General features: G+C 38.6%; 1 protein-coding gene across 21 annotated transcripts in view; it reads left to right on the top strand.

Moving 5' to 3' along the window:
• The window catches only part of ENOX1 (ecto-NOX disulfide-thiol exchanger 1), a 531,147-nt gene that overhangs the window by 301,258 nt on the left and 211,051 nt on the right, over positions 1 to 18,838 (top strand). For 20 of the 21 annotated variants that reach the window (XM_079136943.1, XM_079136940.1, XM_079136939.1 and 17 more), the window contains 2 exons: positions 17,322 to 17,465; positions 18,311 to 18,448. In XM_079136943.1, coding sequence (XP_078993069.1) covers positions 17,396 to 17,465; positions 18,311 to 18,448 — 208 coding nt within the window. In that variant the 5' untranslated portion in view covers positions 17,322 to 17,395. The remainder of the gene's footprint in view (positions 1 to 17,321; positions 17,466 to 18,310; positions 18,449 to 18,838) is intronic. The other variant, XM_079136948.1, reaches the window with a different exon arrangement.

Raw genomic sequence — 18,838 nt, 5'->3', positions numbered from 1 at the left:
GAAATTTATATGTATGAGTCATCCAACATATTTGTGTGTTTGATTTTAAAATGCCTTTTTTATTATCATGCTATTATTATTTAGGGATGGCGAGTCCAACAGATCAGTGTGTTTCTCACAGTTAAGAGGAGTGGGCATGCCATGCTATACTAGGGAGTGTGACAGGACATGGGGAAACATGGGCTCCATCCCAAGGGAGAGGAAGTGGGAGGAATCCTTAGGCAAGGGCGTTTATCGTGGTTTCTGCAGGAGAGAAGGTAGGCTTAGGATTGGTTGGTTCCAGTGATTTAACCAAGCTCTGGGATAAAGGGCTGTCTCTAGTTGTCTGGTGCCTGGCCCTGGGATGATCAAGGCAGAGCAGTGGCTCAGCACAGTGAAGGTAGTGCAGGGGCTCTGGGCTGGCTGGTTTGCCTTTGAAGAATGCCCTCCCAGGAGGTTGTTTTACTGTCTCCAGGAAAGGGTTGGCCCTGGGAAAGCCAGTGCCTCCAGTTTCTGCAAGTCCCCAAAGGCCAGAGCATCAGGGTTACAGGAAATAGAAAGGTAGGATTAATATCGTGTGTGCATGCATATACATATATGCATTAATAATTACTAGTCAATTTGAGTGTGTGTGGGGGGCAGGGCTTGTGTACATACTGAGTATCAGGCACTGTTTTAGATGATGGTGATTTAGCAGGAAAAACATTTAAAAATGTTTAAAAATAAGTCTTCCCTCCTGGAAAACTAGCATATCAAAGAAATAGCTATGTAATATAACCTTAGATACTGAGAAATCCTAAGGATAAAAGGTAACTGAAGTTGCCATGTTAGGTAGAGGTCTCTGTAGGAAGGTGCCTCAGCAGAGGGAGGCTAAGGTGGGGCCGTGGGGCTGTCGTGCAGGTGTCTGGAGAGGCCACAGTGCAGTTACTAATTGAAGACTGCGCTCGGCAGGCACAAACTCCAGGAGCAAGCCCTCGCTCCATGAGAAGAGGAAGCCATAGGAAAAGAGGTGGCAGAGGTGGCAGAGGTGACCAGGAGCCTCATTCTGAATAACTTTGGAGACCACCTGAGAATGGGTGAGGCTGTTTAGGTATGTTTCTGTGATGCTGGAAACTGAAGCCATCTGAAGACAAGAGTTAAGTTTGATCCTCAAAATACAAATGAAGCACACATCGCCCCACTCTATTTTCTTATTTTCTCCACTATTAAATTCTTTGTATAGTCATTTGAGATACCTTAGTTTGTAGATGGAGAAGTTTCATATCTTTCTCCCCAGAGGTCTACATTTAGAAGTCATTTTTACAGTTTAAAACAAATAAAAACTTCTCCCCGCAGTATGAAAGGACAGCTTTGGGTCATGACTGAAAATGACTTTCTGTACTACTGAATGCTCTGGTATATATGTGGCATTTAAATAAAATGGAATACAATTTTAAATGCTGCCACACTTCTGTAAATCTAGGAGATGAGAAAAGAGCTGTGAACAATCAACAATTTGCTTTTATTTTCTATTAAATAGTAGTGTTTTGCATTTGGTATCGTTTACTGAATATAAAGTAAAATCTCCCCACACTCCACTTATCATAAGACTGCTCACAAAGAAAACCCCATTTCAAATCCAAACGTGGACATTGTTCCCTCATTAAAAATCCATAGGGTTAGTGAATGTATCATGTAAGTATTGGTCTCTCTCTTTCTTCCCCAGTTCTTTTCCCACTGCCAGTTCTGATTAAAAATTTTGAGCACCCATATTTAGAAAGGTGGCCTAGAAAGAAAAATAATAACAACACCAAAAGCAGGAGGAGGAGGAGAAAAGAAAGAAGGAAAATAAATAATGAATTTAAATGGAAGACCCACCGAACAAACATACTGCAGTTTTCCCAATTTTGTTTCAGTATATATAGAAAAATGGACAGGGCAAACAACCTTCATTATCCTCCACATATTTTCTTTCTTTCTTTCTTTCTTTCTTTTCTTTTCTTTTCTTTCTTTTTTCTTTTCTTTTCTTTTCTTTCTTTTCTTTTCTGACAGTGGTAGGGGTGTATGAGGAATTGAACCCAGGCACTCTTTACCACTGAGCTAAATCCTCAGCCTTTTTTATTTTTCATTTTGAATCAGGGTCTTGCTAAGCCCCCCAGACTGGCCTTGAACTTGCCAAAGCTGGCCTTAAACTTGGAATCCTCCTGCCTCAACCTCTAGAGTTACTGAGATTACAGGGGTGCACCTCCTGCCCTCTACCTGTTGTTATTGCTAGTTATTGCTATTTACTTCTTTCTCTCAACAACATTTAAATGTGTTATTAACTAGTAGCAGATTGGTTATTTTGTTTTGTTTCAGGTAAGAGAATGGTTATTTTGTTTTGTTTCAGGTAAAGGGAAGAAACTGAAGAGTAGGCCATTTTCCTAGCTCTGCTGCTTCTGTACCCACATTAGTCAGACCTAAGTAACATGCCTCCTTTAACACTGATCATGCCATTTGCTGCAGTGAACAAGGCAAGCAATGCCAAGGACTTAAGGTTAACTCCATGTTGAGACCCTCTTCCTTATAATTTATATATGTTTATTGATTTGCATTGAGAATATGCAAGTATAGTCATGTACCACTTAATAGCATTTCAGTCAACAACAGACTGCCCATACTAGGATGGTTCCATATTATTTTAACAGAGCTGAAAAATTGCTATCTCCTGGTGATGTGCAAGACATTTTAAGTCTATTATGGTGATGCTAGTGTAAACAAACTAGTTGTATAAAAGTATAGCACATACAGCTTTGATGGTTGAATTTTTTTTTAAAAGTTTACTATAAAACAGTGCACCATGTATGTTGGCAGCAGCCTCATGCATCTCATATATTTCCTCAAGTATTTCTTGATTACTTTATGAAGCCGTATTAATGATCAACCTATGCAATCTAGGTTCCTGAAGTCCACTTCATGATTTTCATATGCTGAAATTGCATTAACAGTGCATTTCTCAGAAATCTTTCCTGTTGGTAAGCAACGCATGACCATATGAGAAAAGTGGTAGATACCCAGGCACAGTAGCACATGCCTGTAATCCCATCTACGCAGGAGGCTGAGGCAGGAGGGTTGCGATTTCAGGACCAACTTCAGCAACTTAGCGAGACTCTGTCTTAAAATAAAAAAAATAAAAATAAAAAGACCTGGGGATGTAGCTCAGTGGCAAAACATCCCAGGGTTCAATCCCTAGTACTGAAAAGTAGAAAAGAAAACTAGTAGGTTACATAAAAGGTTACATAAAATAAGACTTTAACTCCATATAATAAAATTGTGATCACATGGAATGGCGAAAATATACTCTTCCGGATTTGATGTATAAACTTGAAGCAATTCTACTATGTTTAATGTATTTCAGAAATAACCTTTTCTTCTCATATAAACCTATTTTTGCAGTTTAGCTCAGCAGGGAACTTGCAAATTTGGAAGCAATTTCAGCTCAATACAACTCTGATTGGAAGGATACAACTATAACCTCCATATTATTCTGCGTCACATTTTTGACATTAACTCACATTTTCTCTTTAATTTGTTACTCTTCCTAATATGGCCTGCTCATCTCCTTGGTTCCCTCATATGGCAGATGACGTTATAAAAGGCCCCTGCCATGGCTGTCTTTTAGTCTGAATTCTGAGGGCTAGATTAAGATGAAAGATTGCAAGTCTGACCCGTGTGATCTCCTGGACAAAGAAGCTGATAAACCAAAACAGTGATGCTGCTGCCAAACCCTTGCCACACATTGACTCAAGCCACCTAACTCATTGTTCTGTTCTCATGTGTACCAGCAGCAGTTCCTGCAGAAAACAACAGGTGGGAATGTGTACCTGGTAGAGATGTACTCAGGAAACTGCCCTGGTGAGTTTTCTGCAGTTGTCATGGCCAGTATTCCTCATATGAGGGGCCTCCTAAAGGGATGTGGATTTCAACTATCAAAGTATCTGACAATTTTGTAAGTAATAGCTCATTTCTTTCAGCTCCTCCACAAGGCATTGTCCCTCCCATGACTGGTGAGGTGAGGATTAAAAGCATAGAGTGAAAGTGCTCAGGGAATGAGCCCACAGAGAGCCTGTGACAGGAGCCCTCCTCTGGTATGCAAAGTGTGCTACTAAACTTCTTTGCATACTTCATAGGGGAGCAGAGAGAGCCACATGCCCTGATCAGCTCTCAGGACCGAAGTTCATCTTTGCTGGGAATGGAAACATAGCTGCACAGTGGGCAGTGATCCTAGCAAGCCCACAGTGGGTCTTTGATTCAAGCGTGTCACACAATAACCAACACACACTCTGGTACTTCCTGAGCCTCAAGATGTTGGTGGTCCCTTGGAGCAAGAGTCAGAATTTGGGGTGTCTGGTTTCCCATGAATGCCACAGAACCTTGCCTTCCTTGTTTTTTTTTTTTTTTTTTTCCTTCCCCCTACCCCTCCCACCCCTCTTTTCCCTCTATACAGTCTTCCTTGCTTTTTTTTTAAATTCATTTTTATTGTAAACAAATGAGATACATCTTGTTTCTCTGTTTGTACATGAAGTAGAGGCATACCATTTGTGTAATCATACATTTACCTAGGGTAATAGTTTTTTTTTTAATTAAAAATCATAAATTTACATAGGGCAATGTTGTTTGATTCATTCTGTTATTTTTTTTCCCTTCCCCCCACCCCTCCCACCCCTCTTTTCCCTCTATACAGTCCTTCCTTCCTCCATTCTTACCGCCCTCCTTATCCCTAACCCATTACTTCCTTGCTTTTTAACATTTGTTCATGGCGCAGCTTAAAAGCAAAAGTGAATTCCAGGCCCTTGTAGCTGACTGCCAATGTAATGACATAGCTCCTGTTGGTGACATTGCATGGGAAGAGAAGTAGGAAGGAAAGGGGTTCTGGCAGATGGGAATGAGGTAAGGAAAAGTGATAGTCACCTGGTTTTACCAACCCTAGCCCAGAGAGAACAGTTCTAGGCAGTTACTGCTGGTGGCGATGCTTCTACCTCCTTTCTATCAAACTTTCAGGTCAAACCACTGATTTACCATCAGTGTACATATTTGTACAAAATTAAGCCCACTCTGGGATACACATCAACTCTAGCATGCACCTTATGTGTTTGTTCTCCCTCTTTTCCTCCAAAGAAAAAAGTATTACCCTGATTTTAAGACAAATGTGCTTCTCAATGTAAACCCGATTACAGTAGGGTTTGATGTCAGGAGATTGTAGAGTTAATTTGTGGCAGTGATTTCTGCTAGTTTGCTCAGGTTCTTTCCTTGGATGCTTCTATGACTGGAATAGAAGGTTGGAGAAGATTAACAGGTGAGGGTCGTGTAGGGATACAGGCAAGCTTCAGGGACTGATTGCCATGGGCCCTGGGACCCACAGGCTCTCTCCCAGCTGATGGTGTCATGTTTTTTCCCTCCTAGTTTATCCTGGCTTCATTTTACCTACTTCTCATGGCCCTTCCTTTTGGTTTCAGGCTATTTCTTTCTTTTTCTTTAGTGGGGGAGGCAGGGAGTTTTAGAGCATTTCTTCCAGGAGCCTAGCAATACATGAATAAGTAGTTTTGTACAGAATCCAGTACAAACAGGCAGGCTCCTGAGAGTATCCAGTTTGCCACACTGTAACAAGCCCAAGTCTGCTAATGCTTTTTGATTTGTTCATTTCTCTGGCTATATTACTGCAGATACCTTTGATGACAGAATCTGTGTTTTGCTCACCATTCCATTTGTAGTACCAAGCACAGTGACCTACATACAGTAAGTGTTTAATAAAGATCCATTGAGTGAATTCATTTCCAGGGGATGGAAGTAACCTTTTTTTCCAGGCTCCTCCATCTTTAGAGTCAGTAAAACCCAGAGGAACTTCCTAGCCCTTCTCTTCCTTGGAGGAAACCTCATTTTCCCAAATCTGTAACAACCTTGAGGAAATGATTCACATCTTAACCTTCTGAAGCTTTATTTTTTACAGAGTTACAAATATGTCTCATAGGATTTTTCTCCTGTGAGATCAGTATATGAGCTCCTTACTCTGGGGTCTATTAGGTAGTAAGCTATATTCCTGGTGGGTATCTCTGGAGAGTGTGGCTAGCCTAGGGAATGGGTGGGGGATAAAGGAATGGCTTTTCCCTTTTTATTTTATAGACGTTAGCTTATTTGAACTCATTACATATATTAGCTTAATGTAAAAATTTCTTTTTAAAAGTATTAGCTCCCATCTCCCTAATGTACATTGATGTTAATTCTCAGATTGAAGAGAATTGTGTCATTGCTTTTCTGGGCAAATCTTACCTCCAGAGAAAACGATGGTTGAATTAGACAGTTGTTAGAAATGGCAGCAAAAGCCTGGGTGTATTCAAATGAAGACAGTGGCCCCAATTTCAGTGGGTTTTGGTGTCAGGAGATTGTAGTGTGGGAAACCTGGAATCCTGGTGTCTTTTGTTTTATGTTAACCATGTATCTTGCCATTACATTTACCTGTTAGTAAAACTCTTTGTGTGGAGACTGCCGTCAACTTGATATGTTGGATAAGTGAACAAGCATTTGTCCAATTTATTGTACAAAGTAATAAAATCATTATTCTAATTGCCATAACAGTCAAGTCCTGGTGAATATTTGGAGTTCATAGCCACTGCAGTTCCCAGATGCCACCACTTCATACACAACCACTAGTTGCTGGATATTTTCTGAAGTCTTCATTTTACAATAAGCATTACTGCATAATAAACCACAATATTTAGAATTTCTCAAGAATGAGGATATCAGAGGACTTGAAGAGCAGAGGATCTTTTGTATTAAGACTAGAAAGAAAAAAAATGTGATAATGCTAGTGGGAATTCTTTTAAAATATTTGTTTAGGTTGGGTTTAAGCCATCTAGCTGTGAAAATAATAAACTGTGGTAGCAGTAGCAATATACTGTAATTCCCACAAAGCACATTCAGCATAACTTCTTTTATATAAATAATAAAACCATAAATAAATACGATTACTCTAAGCTAACATGAAATTATATTCAGTACTGTGGACCAGATGTTTTTCTCTCATGTTTGTGTTTCTTAAGTTCAGTGTTGGTCTGCTCCTATCTCTCCACCTTCCCCGACACATTTAAGTAATCTCTGAGTAAGTGGGAGTGGCACATGACCTTGAGCTGAGTTTGGCAAATAGAGAGGAAGTGGAACATTGTGTATTTCTCAGGCAGCAGGCAGGTGGAAAAAGAGTGCCTTTACGCCTATGAAACCTGTGTGGGCAGTGGAGGCCTCCACCTGTATCATGCAAAGCACTTAAAATGCATTCACATCTGACAATCAGACAATATGATTTTGTCCATAGAAATTCTGGACAGTCTTTGTATTCTTCTGAGTCACACATGTTCTTGGAGGATAGAAGCACCTTTCCATGCCCTTGGAAATCTGAATACCCATGAGTCATTGCGGGCCTTCCTTCCCTCCAAGCAACTCCATTTGAATCTTACCACAACCTGTGGACCAGAATGTTCTTTGCTAAACTAGAACTTTCCAGTTGGATGTCCAACTGCACATATATTCACACCAGGCTCTTGTGTCCCAGGCACCTTACTTAGCTACCCACCAAGCCTTCTGGTTCACCCCATAAAAAAAAAAAATGCAGCGCTTGCGAGGTCAAGGTCCAGAGGATTAAAAATGGACATCCCTGGGAGCTGGGGCTCCAAGGTCCTTGCAGAATGAGGACCCTAAGTAGTCATTTGGAGAAAGAGAAAATAGGGTGTTTGGGAGGCGGGAGGCGGGGATAGCCTGCTGAGGCCCTAAGTTCTGGGGCATCATGACTGCAGGGCTAATGCTTTATTCATTGGGTGGCAATGGCATCATTAAGAGCACATTAGCTTAAAGAGTAACTAACATGTTCTTTGTGACTCTACTAAAAGAAATGTTAAACAGGATGAGCCACCGGTTCAGGCTGGTCAGGGACCGATCTGGATTTTACTGCAGGTAGATTTCCATAGAGTTAAAGGGCTTTTTGGAAAATAGATAACTCACTTACCATAACTTTCAACCATTAAGGAACAAAATAAACAGAATGTTGCAATTAAATAAAAGTTTCACCTGAAGCAAAAAGCTATGGATTGCTGAGAAAGAAGAGAGACCCAGAAAAGAGTCCTTTAGAGAAAGGGGTAGCACCTCTGGAACAACACTCCTTAATGGAGTCCATGTGCAGTTGGACATCCAACTGGAAAGTTTTAGTTTAGCAAAGAACATTCTGGTTATTTACCTATGACAATTAAAATATCTTACTTTGTAGCTTAATACGTTTCCCATGTTTGGGTCAAGGTGTAAAGTGAGTGCATAATTAAAACAACACAAAACACAAATTATAGAATGATATATTGTCTGGTTTCCTTTATATAAGAAGGTAATAATGTTTACAGAAATTGGTTTCTTCATATCAGTGTGGCCTACAAGACCAATATGTGGACAGAATTGCCTTTCTATACTGTGTATTCATACTTCTTCTTTGATTTGGGGCTGTGCCCGTTGCTGCGTATTCTCCTCCCTTGCGCTTGGGTCTTTGGGACATGGAATCTGCCTGCAGTGTTGTTCCAGAGGTGCTACCCCTTTCTCTAAAGGACTCTTTCCTGGGTCTCTCTTCTTTCTCAGCAATCCATAGCTTTTTGCTTCAGGTGAAACTTTTATTTAATTGCAACCTTCTGTTTATTTTGTTCATTCTATAGAATTTTCTGAATGTGAGAAGGAAAAGAACAGAGAAAGTACAAACTCAGAAAAGACTTATCTGTGAAAGGAAGGCAAGAGTCATCTATGTTCTTATTTCCACAAATTCGTCTGTGACTTATTTAAGTGGTACTTGAGCCTCAATAACCCCCTCAGGCATAGAAGAGCCACTTTCTCAAGACCATGAGTCACTGTAAAAGTAACATTTGGGACAGAATTCACATTTAGATTGCCTCTTCTCCCGATAAGGTGGAAGGAGAACTCTGAAACTCTTACAGCTGTTGAAACAGTGGGTGGCCATAGCCATCCGTCATGGTTGAAGCTGGATAGTTGCCTGTCAGAAACATTTTTGGAGACTTCAGTATCTGGGAGAAGCTGGAATTGATGAGGTCTTAAGTTTTATCATGTTCTTCAAGCCTTGAAGCTCTGTGACTCTGGTATGCTGTCCTGAATCCCAGGGGCTCAGAAAAGCTTTCCTTGGGGTGGATCTAGGTTTCAGCTCACCAGTGATGTTGCTCCCTTTACTGATTCACTCACCAGTAGTCAAGCAGTGATAACTTTTTCAAAGATAGGTGTATTTTGAAAGTAGGAAACAACAACACAGGACAACAGTGGTGGTTGACTGACATTCATTAATGAGGGTAATGAGCTGAATCATGACACAGTTCATAAACAGTTTTCATCTATAATAGTGTCCTTTCCAGAAAATCTGAAGTAGTCAGAATATGGAAGGTCCAGGATTTTAAAATCAATACAAAGACTGTAAAGTTACACATTACCAAAGGAGCATTTAGTCCTGTTTTCTGTTTTTACAGGAAACAGAAGAACTTTATCCTTTAAGGTATTGATATTGCTCTTTTACTATTCATTTAATCTAGAAATATAAAGTGTAGTCTTTTTCAAAAGTAAAGTTTTCCTGGTCTGGGGTTGTGGCTCAGTGGTAGAGCACTTGCCTAGCATGCATGAGACACTGGGTTCATTCCTCAGCACCACATAAAAATAAATAAATAAAATAAAGATAATGTGTCCATCTGCACTAAAAGAAAATTTTAAAAAGTATAGATTTCCTGGGGGAAAATTTTATTTCTGCCATTTCTCTATACTTGCATGTGTCATGTTGACTCGTATTTGTCTTGTGTCAAAAGATAATTGGTTTAATTATTCTACCTGTGTTAGTTTACTTACATGAATGGATCTCTTGGGCAAATTTTCCATTGTGCTCGATTGCATGATTTCAAAGGGAGACCTGCTGCTGCTCTCCTGTCTCCCACCCCCACCCTATACTGACCTCCTCCTCCTCTCCTCTTCTTTCTCTTTCTCATTCCTTGAAAACAGACATGTCATGGGTAAAACCTGTTCCATTCAATAATCATGCCCTCCCTTAAAGAGAAGGAAGATGCATGTAGTTTAAAACTGGCAGGCAGACAAAGTAAAAAAAATGGAGGAGATAATCACAGACCCATAATGGGATTGTGTGTATGAGAAATGGCCAGATCCACATTTATTCTCTGAGGTACACATCACGTTGAAACTTTCCCTTTCTTCCAATGATTTCACTTCTTCAGCACTATACATCTAGGCCTCTGTCACACTAATGTACTGCTTAATGGGTCTGGTGATGAGGTTATTTATAGATTTCGGCTCATTGAAAGAGCAGCTGCAGGAAGTCTCACAGAAGGAGAACATCCTACAACCTGCTTTTGACCCCGTAGGGTTGCCAGGGAGGTATGGAATCTTAAATCATAGCGGATGACTTCTTAAGTGCACCAAAAGGTTACCTTGTAATCTCTGACAGATCTTTTAAAAATTATTTTTCTTTGACACTAAATTCATCTGCATTCTAGCTTCCAAGAGACATTTGCCCCTTTGTGTTCTTTAACGTTCAAACTTCCAAGTTTTGGAATTGAACCCTACAACTGAATTTCTTGTTTTGTTTTTTTTTTCCTATTCCTTTATTACTTCTTTCTTTTTCTTAACTATTTCTTTCCTTTCTTCCTTCCATGCATAAATTAATTTGTAAATAAATAACACTTGCATAGAATTTGTAAATATTTTTTATCAATTTATAAATATAGGTAAGTAGATAAAGAGGGGAAGGGGTAGGGAAAGCCTGCCACATCCCATGTACTGTACTTGCTAGCTGTAGGGTATGCAAAGATGACTAATTTCCTTAATCTTCCTAAGCTCATAGTTTATTAGGGAGATAGAGATAAAAAAACTAATTAGAATATGAAGTGACCTGTGCTGGTGTAGAGAGAGGCACAGAGCACTGTGGGAACACGGAGGAGGGAGTTCACATCTGTCTTCTTTCCTTAAAGAGAAAACTGAAAAAATACTTAGAATAGGAAGGACATCTCTCCTCAGGAGCATTGTGATGGGATGTGTGCCGAATCGTGACACTTGTGACAAGTGCAGAGATTTTGTAAATACATGAGAAAGAGGTTAGATATTAAAGAAGACCTTTTGATTTCATGATTTGATAGGAAGTGCAACAGGATTCACCCCTTCTTAAATTCATCTCTGCTGAGCTCGGTCCTCTGCCCATCTCATTTCCAAGAGTGTCTTTCTACTACGCCACTATGAAGGAGCTTTCCTGTTTAATTTGAGAGCATATTCCTACTTTACAACCCTCTGATCAGAAATTCCCTATTAAGAACCTAATCTAAATCTCTTCTTCAAAACTTAAATCCTATTATTTCCCACTGATCAGAAGGTAGTTAGCATTAATAATTAATCAGCATCCTGTATGTTTAACAGTCTTGGAAACTTTATCATGTAGGATATTATGTTGTCTCCATTGTCAACTACCTCTTCATTATCATTTGTACACTCTCCTCCAAAGTGCCCCCAGCACACACAAATTGCTCTTAAGAACTAAGAAGCAATATAGACTTTGCTGATATTTCTGTAGGGGGGCTGGGGAAAGATTTGCTTAGTTTGCTTTCCAATGAACACCCCTGAAATCCTGATTTTGCCACTGATCTTCTCCATAGCCCCTCCTTTTCATGGGTGGCCAGTGTTCCCTGCAGAACATTCAGTTTTTGGGTTCAGCTTGGCCACATTTTGCAGAGCAATTCCACTCTGCCTCTAGACTTGCAGACTCCACTTATCTCCCTGAACAGTAAAACAAAATGCCCAGCAGCTGACGGTTCCCATTACCCTTGGAAGCCCACTATAGTAAATAGATAGAGCATTTCCTTTGGAGTTCTTTTGTTTCTGCAGAGGCAATAGAACTTTTAAAAATAGATGAAAATACATTAGGCTTTCCTAGTTGTTCTTCAGTCAGAAGATTGGTCTACAGTTACTTAGTTTACCATCATAGGAAGCAGAAATGTCTCCTTTATTACTCATAAACAGTTGCCTAAGAATCACAGCCTCAGTCCGTAAGAAACACCAATTTAATAATATTTTCTACTGTTTAATCTATGGAACATTTCCATAATCTTAAGAGAGTGTCCTATTGAGTTCATGAAGACCAAAGTTATATAGTTTTTTAGTGACAGAAGAGTGAAATTTGGATGAAAATGCATTTTTCTTTGTATTACAAATATAAACCATGGTGATGCCAATGAAGGGTTCCTATGAAATAAGAAGGGCTGAAATATTATGTGAAATGCTTCATTTGGTATCAGCTATTTTCAAGATATTAATAAACCTTCTACTCTCACTATAATTATTTTTGCTATTAAACTAGGTAATGAACCTAAGGAATTAGATCAAACAAAATCAATTTTTTAATAAAAATAATTTTCAATAACTACCCATTTCTTTTAGTAGAAATCTGTGCATCATGGATAATTATGGAGTTTTTAAATTCAAAATATGTGTGCCCTGATACCTGCAAAAATTAGAAAGGATTATATTTTTAAGAATGGGAGGAGCCCGTGCCCCATTTTACGCCAAATAATAATTTTCTAGGCTTGTGATTTTCAAGCTATTTTCTCCATTGATATAATCCAGTGAAATACTAAGCATAAATAGTTGTTGTTGAAGAATTATGAAATTGGGCATGAGATTTTGTACTTCAGTAGATCTTTATAAAGAGCAGGTTACATACCCATTAACTCTAAACAAAACTCTACTGTTATCCTTGACATTTTGTGCATCTGATTATTTTATGATGGTCAGACATCAGTAGAACCTATAAGTAAAAACTGCCAATTTCGTAATTGGTCATGAATATCCTAAAAGCTTTTGTAGTGCATGAAAAGAAAAAACTTAGAAAAAAATTCATATATCTTTTAAGTGCATTGTATTATTTTTATGAAGGAATTGTGGAAAATAAAATATCCTGCTTCAATTTAGGTGTGGCATAGAAAACTAGGGCAACACTTACTTTTAGAAATATCAAGTGTTATTCACTGTTTTATAATTAATTACATAATTATCCACCAGAACACAAAGATCCCAGGGTACCTTAATAGAAACACTACACTTCCAAATAAAATAATAATAATTATCACCTACTATATTCAAAATGCTTTATTAGCTATAATTTTTAACTTCCCACATCTCTGTGTGTAAATAAACACCATTAAGAATATTGCTCTTTTCTATAGTTTAGGAAAAAGAAAACTAAGGGAAATTCATTTGAATGATAAATTAGGTATTATGGTCTTGAATCATTTGAAGAGACAGATATTCAATGGGAACAATAGATGTTAGTAGTGTACAAAAATAGCTCTTGCCACTAGTCATAAATTACAGGGTAGTAATTAATTAAAAGCATCACCTTTCTTCCAAACCATGTGATCAAATCAGCTTAAATTTTGTAAACAATGTCACGGCAGCCTTAGACCATTGAAAATGTCTAGGATATGATAGAATTTACTTTAGAGTCACAATCTTAGGTACCTGGTCAACTCAGACATTGTATGTCATAAAAAGCATTGGAGGTAGATTGGCAAGATGTAATGAATTAGATGTCTCAGTTCAATTAGGAGATAAATCAAGCTCTACAAATTACCTTTGCCAATCTTGTTTCTTGCCAATGGAACAAGTCTTTTTTTTTTTTTTTTTTAATTCCCCCCCCCAAATAAATAATAGCAGTTTATTAAGATGGCCATGCAAAGCACAGGTGGAAGTTGTGGGCCTCCAGCATACTGGATACCCTTACTTAGGACTGGAGCACTGGAGCAGATAGGAGTAGAACCGAAGAAAGAAAGTGCTGTCCCTAAAACACCGTAGCAGAAAGTCGAGGAGAAACATGGCCAGCAAGTCACAAGTCATAAAGCCTACGAAGTAAAGGGATGTTCTCTGTTACAGTGTTCCAGGACTGCAGACTCATTAGACAGCCAAAAAAAAAAAAAAAAAAAAACAAGTATATATGTGTGTGTGTGTGTATGTGTGTGTGTGTGTGTGTGTGATTGATGGCCATTTGGGAAGAATCTGAGCTAGAAGGAAACCAGCCAACTAAACTACATTTGGGGAGATAAGACAGACAAATAGTGACCTTGCAGTGATCTGAGACTGCTCTACTGCAGGGCCATTCCTGAGAAGATTGAGCACACACTAACCTGGCTCTGTCTTGGTAGCCTGAAATGGTTGAAAGTAGAGAAAGAGAAGTGCTTTGAGGTTTCATCATAGAAATATTCTAGTGGATGAACTACTACAGGGAAGGCATTGAGGATAGCTAAGTATTTTTTAGCACCATTAACTTATTTTATATGAGAATCTCTCTATCTGATGGTATTCATTGCCTAAGATAAACTGATGTACCATACAGGCGCATATTCTGAACCCATTTGGATAGTAGAGTGGGCAAGGGCACATACGTATGCTGAGCGTTGTGGGCTCTCAAAGTTAGAATCCCTCAGTGCTGTTTTGATAGACAATTAAAAAAAAAAAATCCTGTTTCATATGGCCCTTTAGTTGAAAGCTAGAGATTTATTGAGACCATAGAAACCATTTGTTCATTATTTATCTGTCCTTGAGATATTGAAACCTGAACTTCCATATGAATTAAACTTCTGTTCACCTAGCAAGAAGCTCTTTTTTTTTTTTTTTTTGGCAACTTCAGATTTTATTAAAATGTATGAGACATTTTGCCAATTTATTAAAAATAGCTATGATTTAATAAGCATTCTCTGCAAAGCAAAAACCTAAACACTTGTTAATTTTATATAGTTAATAATTACTATGATCTGAATGATTGTCTCCCCTCCTCGAATGTGAATGTGGCAACCTAAACCCTAATGTGGCAATATCCAGAGGTGGTGCCTTTGGGAGGTGACTAGATCTTGAGGGCTGAGGCCTAACACTTGGATTACATACTGTCTGTTTTTCTGTTTGGAGTTAAAGTCAAGTTTTGGCTCTATAGTAAAACCAATGTACATATAATTTTACCTAATCACCAGTTTTTTCATTTTGATTTTCCTCCTAATCTCAAATAATAACATTTTAAAAATTTTTATTTGTTTTAATTAGTTGTACATAACAGTAGAATGCACTTTGGTAATTTCTCATTCTTCTGGTTATACATGATGTAGAATCCCTCTGGGCACATGGTTATATATGTACACAGCATAATAACGTCTGATTCATTTTACTATCCTTCCTATCCCCATACCTTTCCCCTCCCTTCAATCCCCTCTACTTAATCTAAAGTAACTCTATTCTTCCTTAGCTCCCCCCCATTGTAAATTAGTATCTCTATATTAGAGAAAACATTCAGCTTTTGGTTTGGGGGAATTGGTTTATTTCACTTAGCATGATATTCTCCAGTTCCATCCATTTACCTGCAAATGCCGTAATTTCAATCTTATTTAATATTCTATCGTGTGTGTGTGTGTGTGTGTGTGTGTGTGTGTATCACATTTTTAATCCATTTATCTGTTGAAGGGCACCTAGATTGGTTCCATAGTTTAGCTATTGTGAATTGAGCTGCTATAAACACTGATGTGGCTGCATCACTGTAATAGGCTGATTTTAAGTCCTTTGGGTATAAATTGAGGAATAGAATAACTAGGTCAAATGGTGGGTCTACTCCGAGTTTTCTAAGGAATCTCCATACTGCTTTCCATAATGGTTGCACCAGTTTGCATTCCCACCAGCAATGTTGAGTGTAACTTTCCCCCCACATCCTCACCAATATTTATTGTTGTTTGTACTTTTGTTAATTGCCATTCTGATTGGGGTAAGATGAAATCTTAGTAGTTTTGATTTGCATTTCTCTAATTGCTAAAGATGTTGAACATTTTTTTTTATATTTGTTGATGGATTGCATTTCTTCTTCTGTGAAATGTCTGTTCAGTTCCTTAGCCCATTTATTGATTGTGTTTTTTGGGTTTTTCATGTGTGTGTTTTTTTGTTTGTTTGTTTTTTGGTGTTTTTTGAGTTCTTTAGATATCCTGGAGATTAGTGCTCTATCTGAGGTGTGATTTTCTCCCATTCTATAGGCTCTCTCTTCACATTATTGATTGTTTCCTTTGCTAAAGAAGCAACATTTTACTTTGAGTTCATCCCATTTATTGATTCTTGATTGTACTTCTTGTACTTTGGGAGTCATGTTAAGGGAGTCAGATCCTAGGCCAATATGGTAAAGATTTGTGCCTACTTTTTCTTCTATTAGGCATAGTGTCTCTGGTCTAGTGCAAAAAGTTCTTTTTGACATTATAGTATTCCAGGGACTACTGATTCTTGCACCTAAGAATCAAAGAAATAAGAGAATATACCCTGAAAGTATCAAACTTCACATGAGATACACTGACAAACTAGGACATTTAATTCTAAAATTCTCATTACCACAAATGTGTTTAGAAAAATTTACAAATTGATATCCAAATGAAAATTAATACTTAAACTCATGTGCTATATCAAATCAGCTTAAGATCAGACTTGTCAGGTTGCTCATCTAGATTGAGAACAGATGAAAGTACACTTAACATGTAGAGTTGTGAGTGCTCTGGGTTTTTTGCATTTTTAAGGGTAGAGAGCAGCAATGCTGTGAGAGCATTAAAAATACCTATGTTTAAACTGCAATTCTAAGGAAAATTCAGACCAAACAAATTTTGACCTGTAAAGTTAACCATTCCACAGAACTAAAAAAAAAAAAAATGTTTTCTTGCTCTCCAGATTGGACGGCCTGCTATTCTCCCCTCTTGCTTTTCGTGACTTTTGTAATTTAGGTACTGGCCTTTTCTAACCTTATAGTGAAAGGGTTCTTGCTTTTTTCTTCCTCCTGACATTTTTTGCTCTCTGAATATATTTCACAGACGACCGTCTTCCAAAATAACAACATCAATTAATTTTTTTAACTTCAAAAAAAAAAAAAAATCACATTTTGCCCTGAGTCTGCCCTCTCCATTGATGTGCAGTGTGTGGAAGAGGCTGCACAGGGGCTGATAAGCCCCATTTGCAAAGGCTCTTCAGTGGAGGTGAAGCACTGACACATGCACAGACTGTGCAGTTTGTTGAGCCAGCCTGGCGCTAGGTGAGTTGATGAGCTGACCCACATATCTCACCAAGCTCTAAGAAACTGAGCCACGAGACAGCTGCTGAGGGATCAAGAGGAAGCAGCTTTTCTTCTATGCCTGTCTAGAAGTTGTTCTTCATTATTTGTTTTGAATACACAACAGTTTGTCCCATGATGTTCTCACTCAGTTAACTATTATAGTTTCTCACCACACTCCTCTCCCCTTTTGCAGAATCTGATGATCTCCAAGAGGACCCTCCACTCAGCTATCAAAGTGCTTCTGCCCCCCAGGATGCTTGTAATTCAATGGTAGATGCAGGTGGAATTGAGAGCATCACTCAGTGTCCCCAGGAGCTTCCTCAGATGATGGCTGCAGGTAAAGCCACAGGACACAAACAAGACATTTTGAGTCCTCACTGGAAAAGCTTTCTGGGCCATGAAAATGGGAATTAAACCAGGAGCTAAGGCCCTAAAAAAAAATCAAACCATGAAACTCATGAAAATCAAAGAGCATTAAGTCAAATTTAACACATTTTGTAATTTTTTTTTTTTAGTTCTGTGCTCATTGTGTTTTAATTTTATTTATATATTTTATAAAAGTCAGTGCTTATAGGGAATACTTTGGAAAAGTCACTTTAGGTAGACGTCTGCATTTGCTTTAGGTAATGATTCCTTAATTTCCTTAGTGTAACATGTGTATGAAGGGGGATATGTGTTTCCAGGTAACACTGAAAAATTCAGTCAGGACCAGTACTGCTCATTGACAGCTGCTCTTCTGTTGGGAGAGCCTGGTCCAGAATTACACTTGAAAACAGATGCATTTATTTATCCTTAGTCCATTAAGCCAGTTGACTTGCTTTACCAACATAGTATTACTGCTCTGCTTCTTGATCTTGAATTTAATTAATGTTTCACTGGGAGGAGGAAGTTCTTCTTTGCTTTTTTTCCAAGGATACCTACCTCCTTAATGGCATGCTATGTATAATACAAAGTACTATGTCATTAAATTTCCTCCCAGGAAGTATTTGGGAACGCTTTAATGTTTTCTGCAGAAAACATTGTTGTGGATTGTAGTGTTATCATACTTTTGTGTCTCTGTGTGGTGGGGAGGGTGGGTTGGAAATGTGCTAAATGAAGAATCATATCTCTAGAAATGTGATTTTTCTTTAAAGTGAAAACCCTTGCCTATTGACCCTAAACCAAAGTTTGTTTTTCCTGCAGCAGCTGATGGTTTGGGGAGCATAGCAATAGATACAACCCAGCTCAACATGTCTGTGACAGATCCCACAGCCTGGGCCACAGCCATGAACAACTTGGGCATGGTTCCCGTGGGGTTGCCTGGACAGCAGCTTGTGTCTGGTAAGCTTTCTCCTGGTTTCGAAGATGCTTGCAGGGTTGCCAAAGGATTTGGGTGACAGGTGTCCATAATCTCTCCCCATGGCGGGTGTTAAACATGGTCTTTGATATATGAGTGGGGCATGTTTGTCAGATTGTTTTGTAGATTCTTTTCCTCATTACCTTGATCTTATATCTGATAGCCATTCTCCGAAGCAGCCATGTGCACTGTTACTGCTGCATGCGGTGTCTCTGCTCTGTTGCTTCACAGCAACAATTGCATTTTTCAAATTGGTAAATAGAATGGCTAAGGCTTGCCCTCTGATTTGCAAAATTTATTTGTATTTATGATCCCTTTGGTTTCAGTCTTCCCTCTGAAATAGGTAGATACATATTTTTGTTGTTGCTTCTGAC

This window comes from Sciurus vulgaris (genome assembly GCF_902686455.1).
Source record: "Sciurus vulgaris genome assembly, chromosome: 4".
In the NCBI taxonomy this organism is placed as follows: domain Eukaryota; kingdom Metazoa; phylum Chordata; class Mammalia; order Rodentia; family Sciuridae; genus Sciurus; species Sciurus vulgaris.
This window is presented reverse-complemented; position numbering and strand designations above follow the sequence as displayed.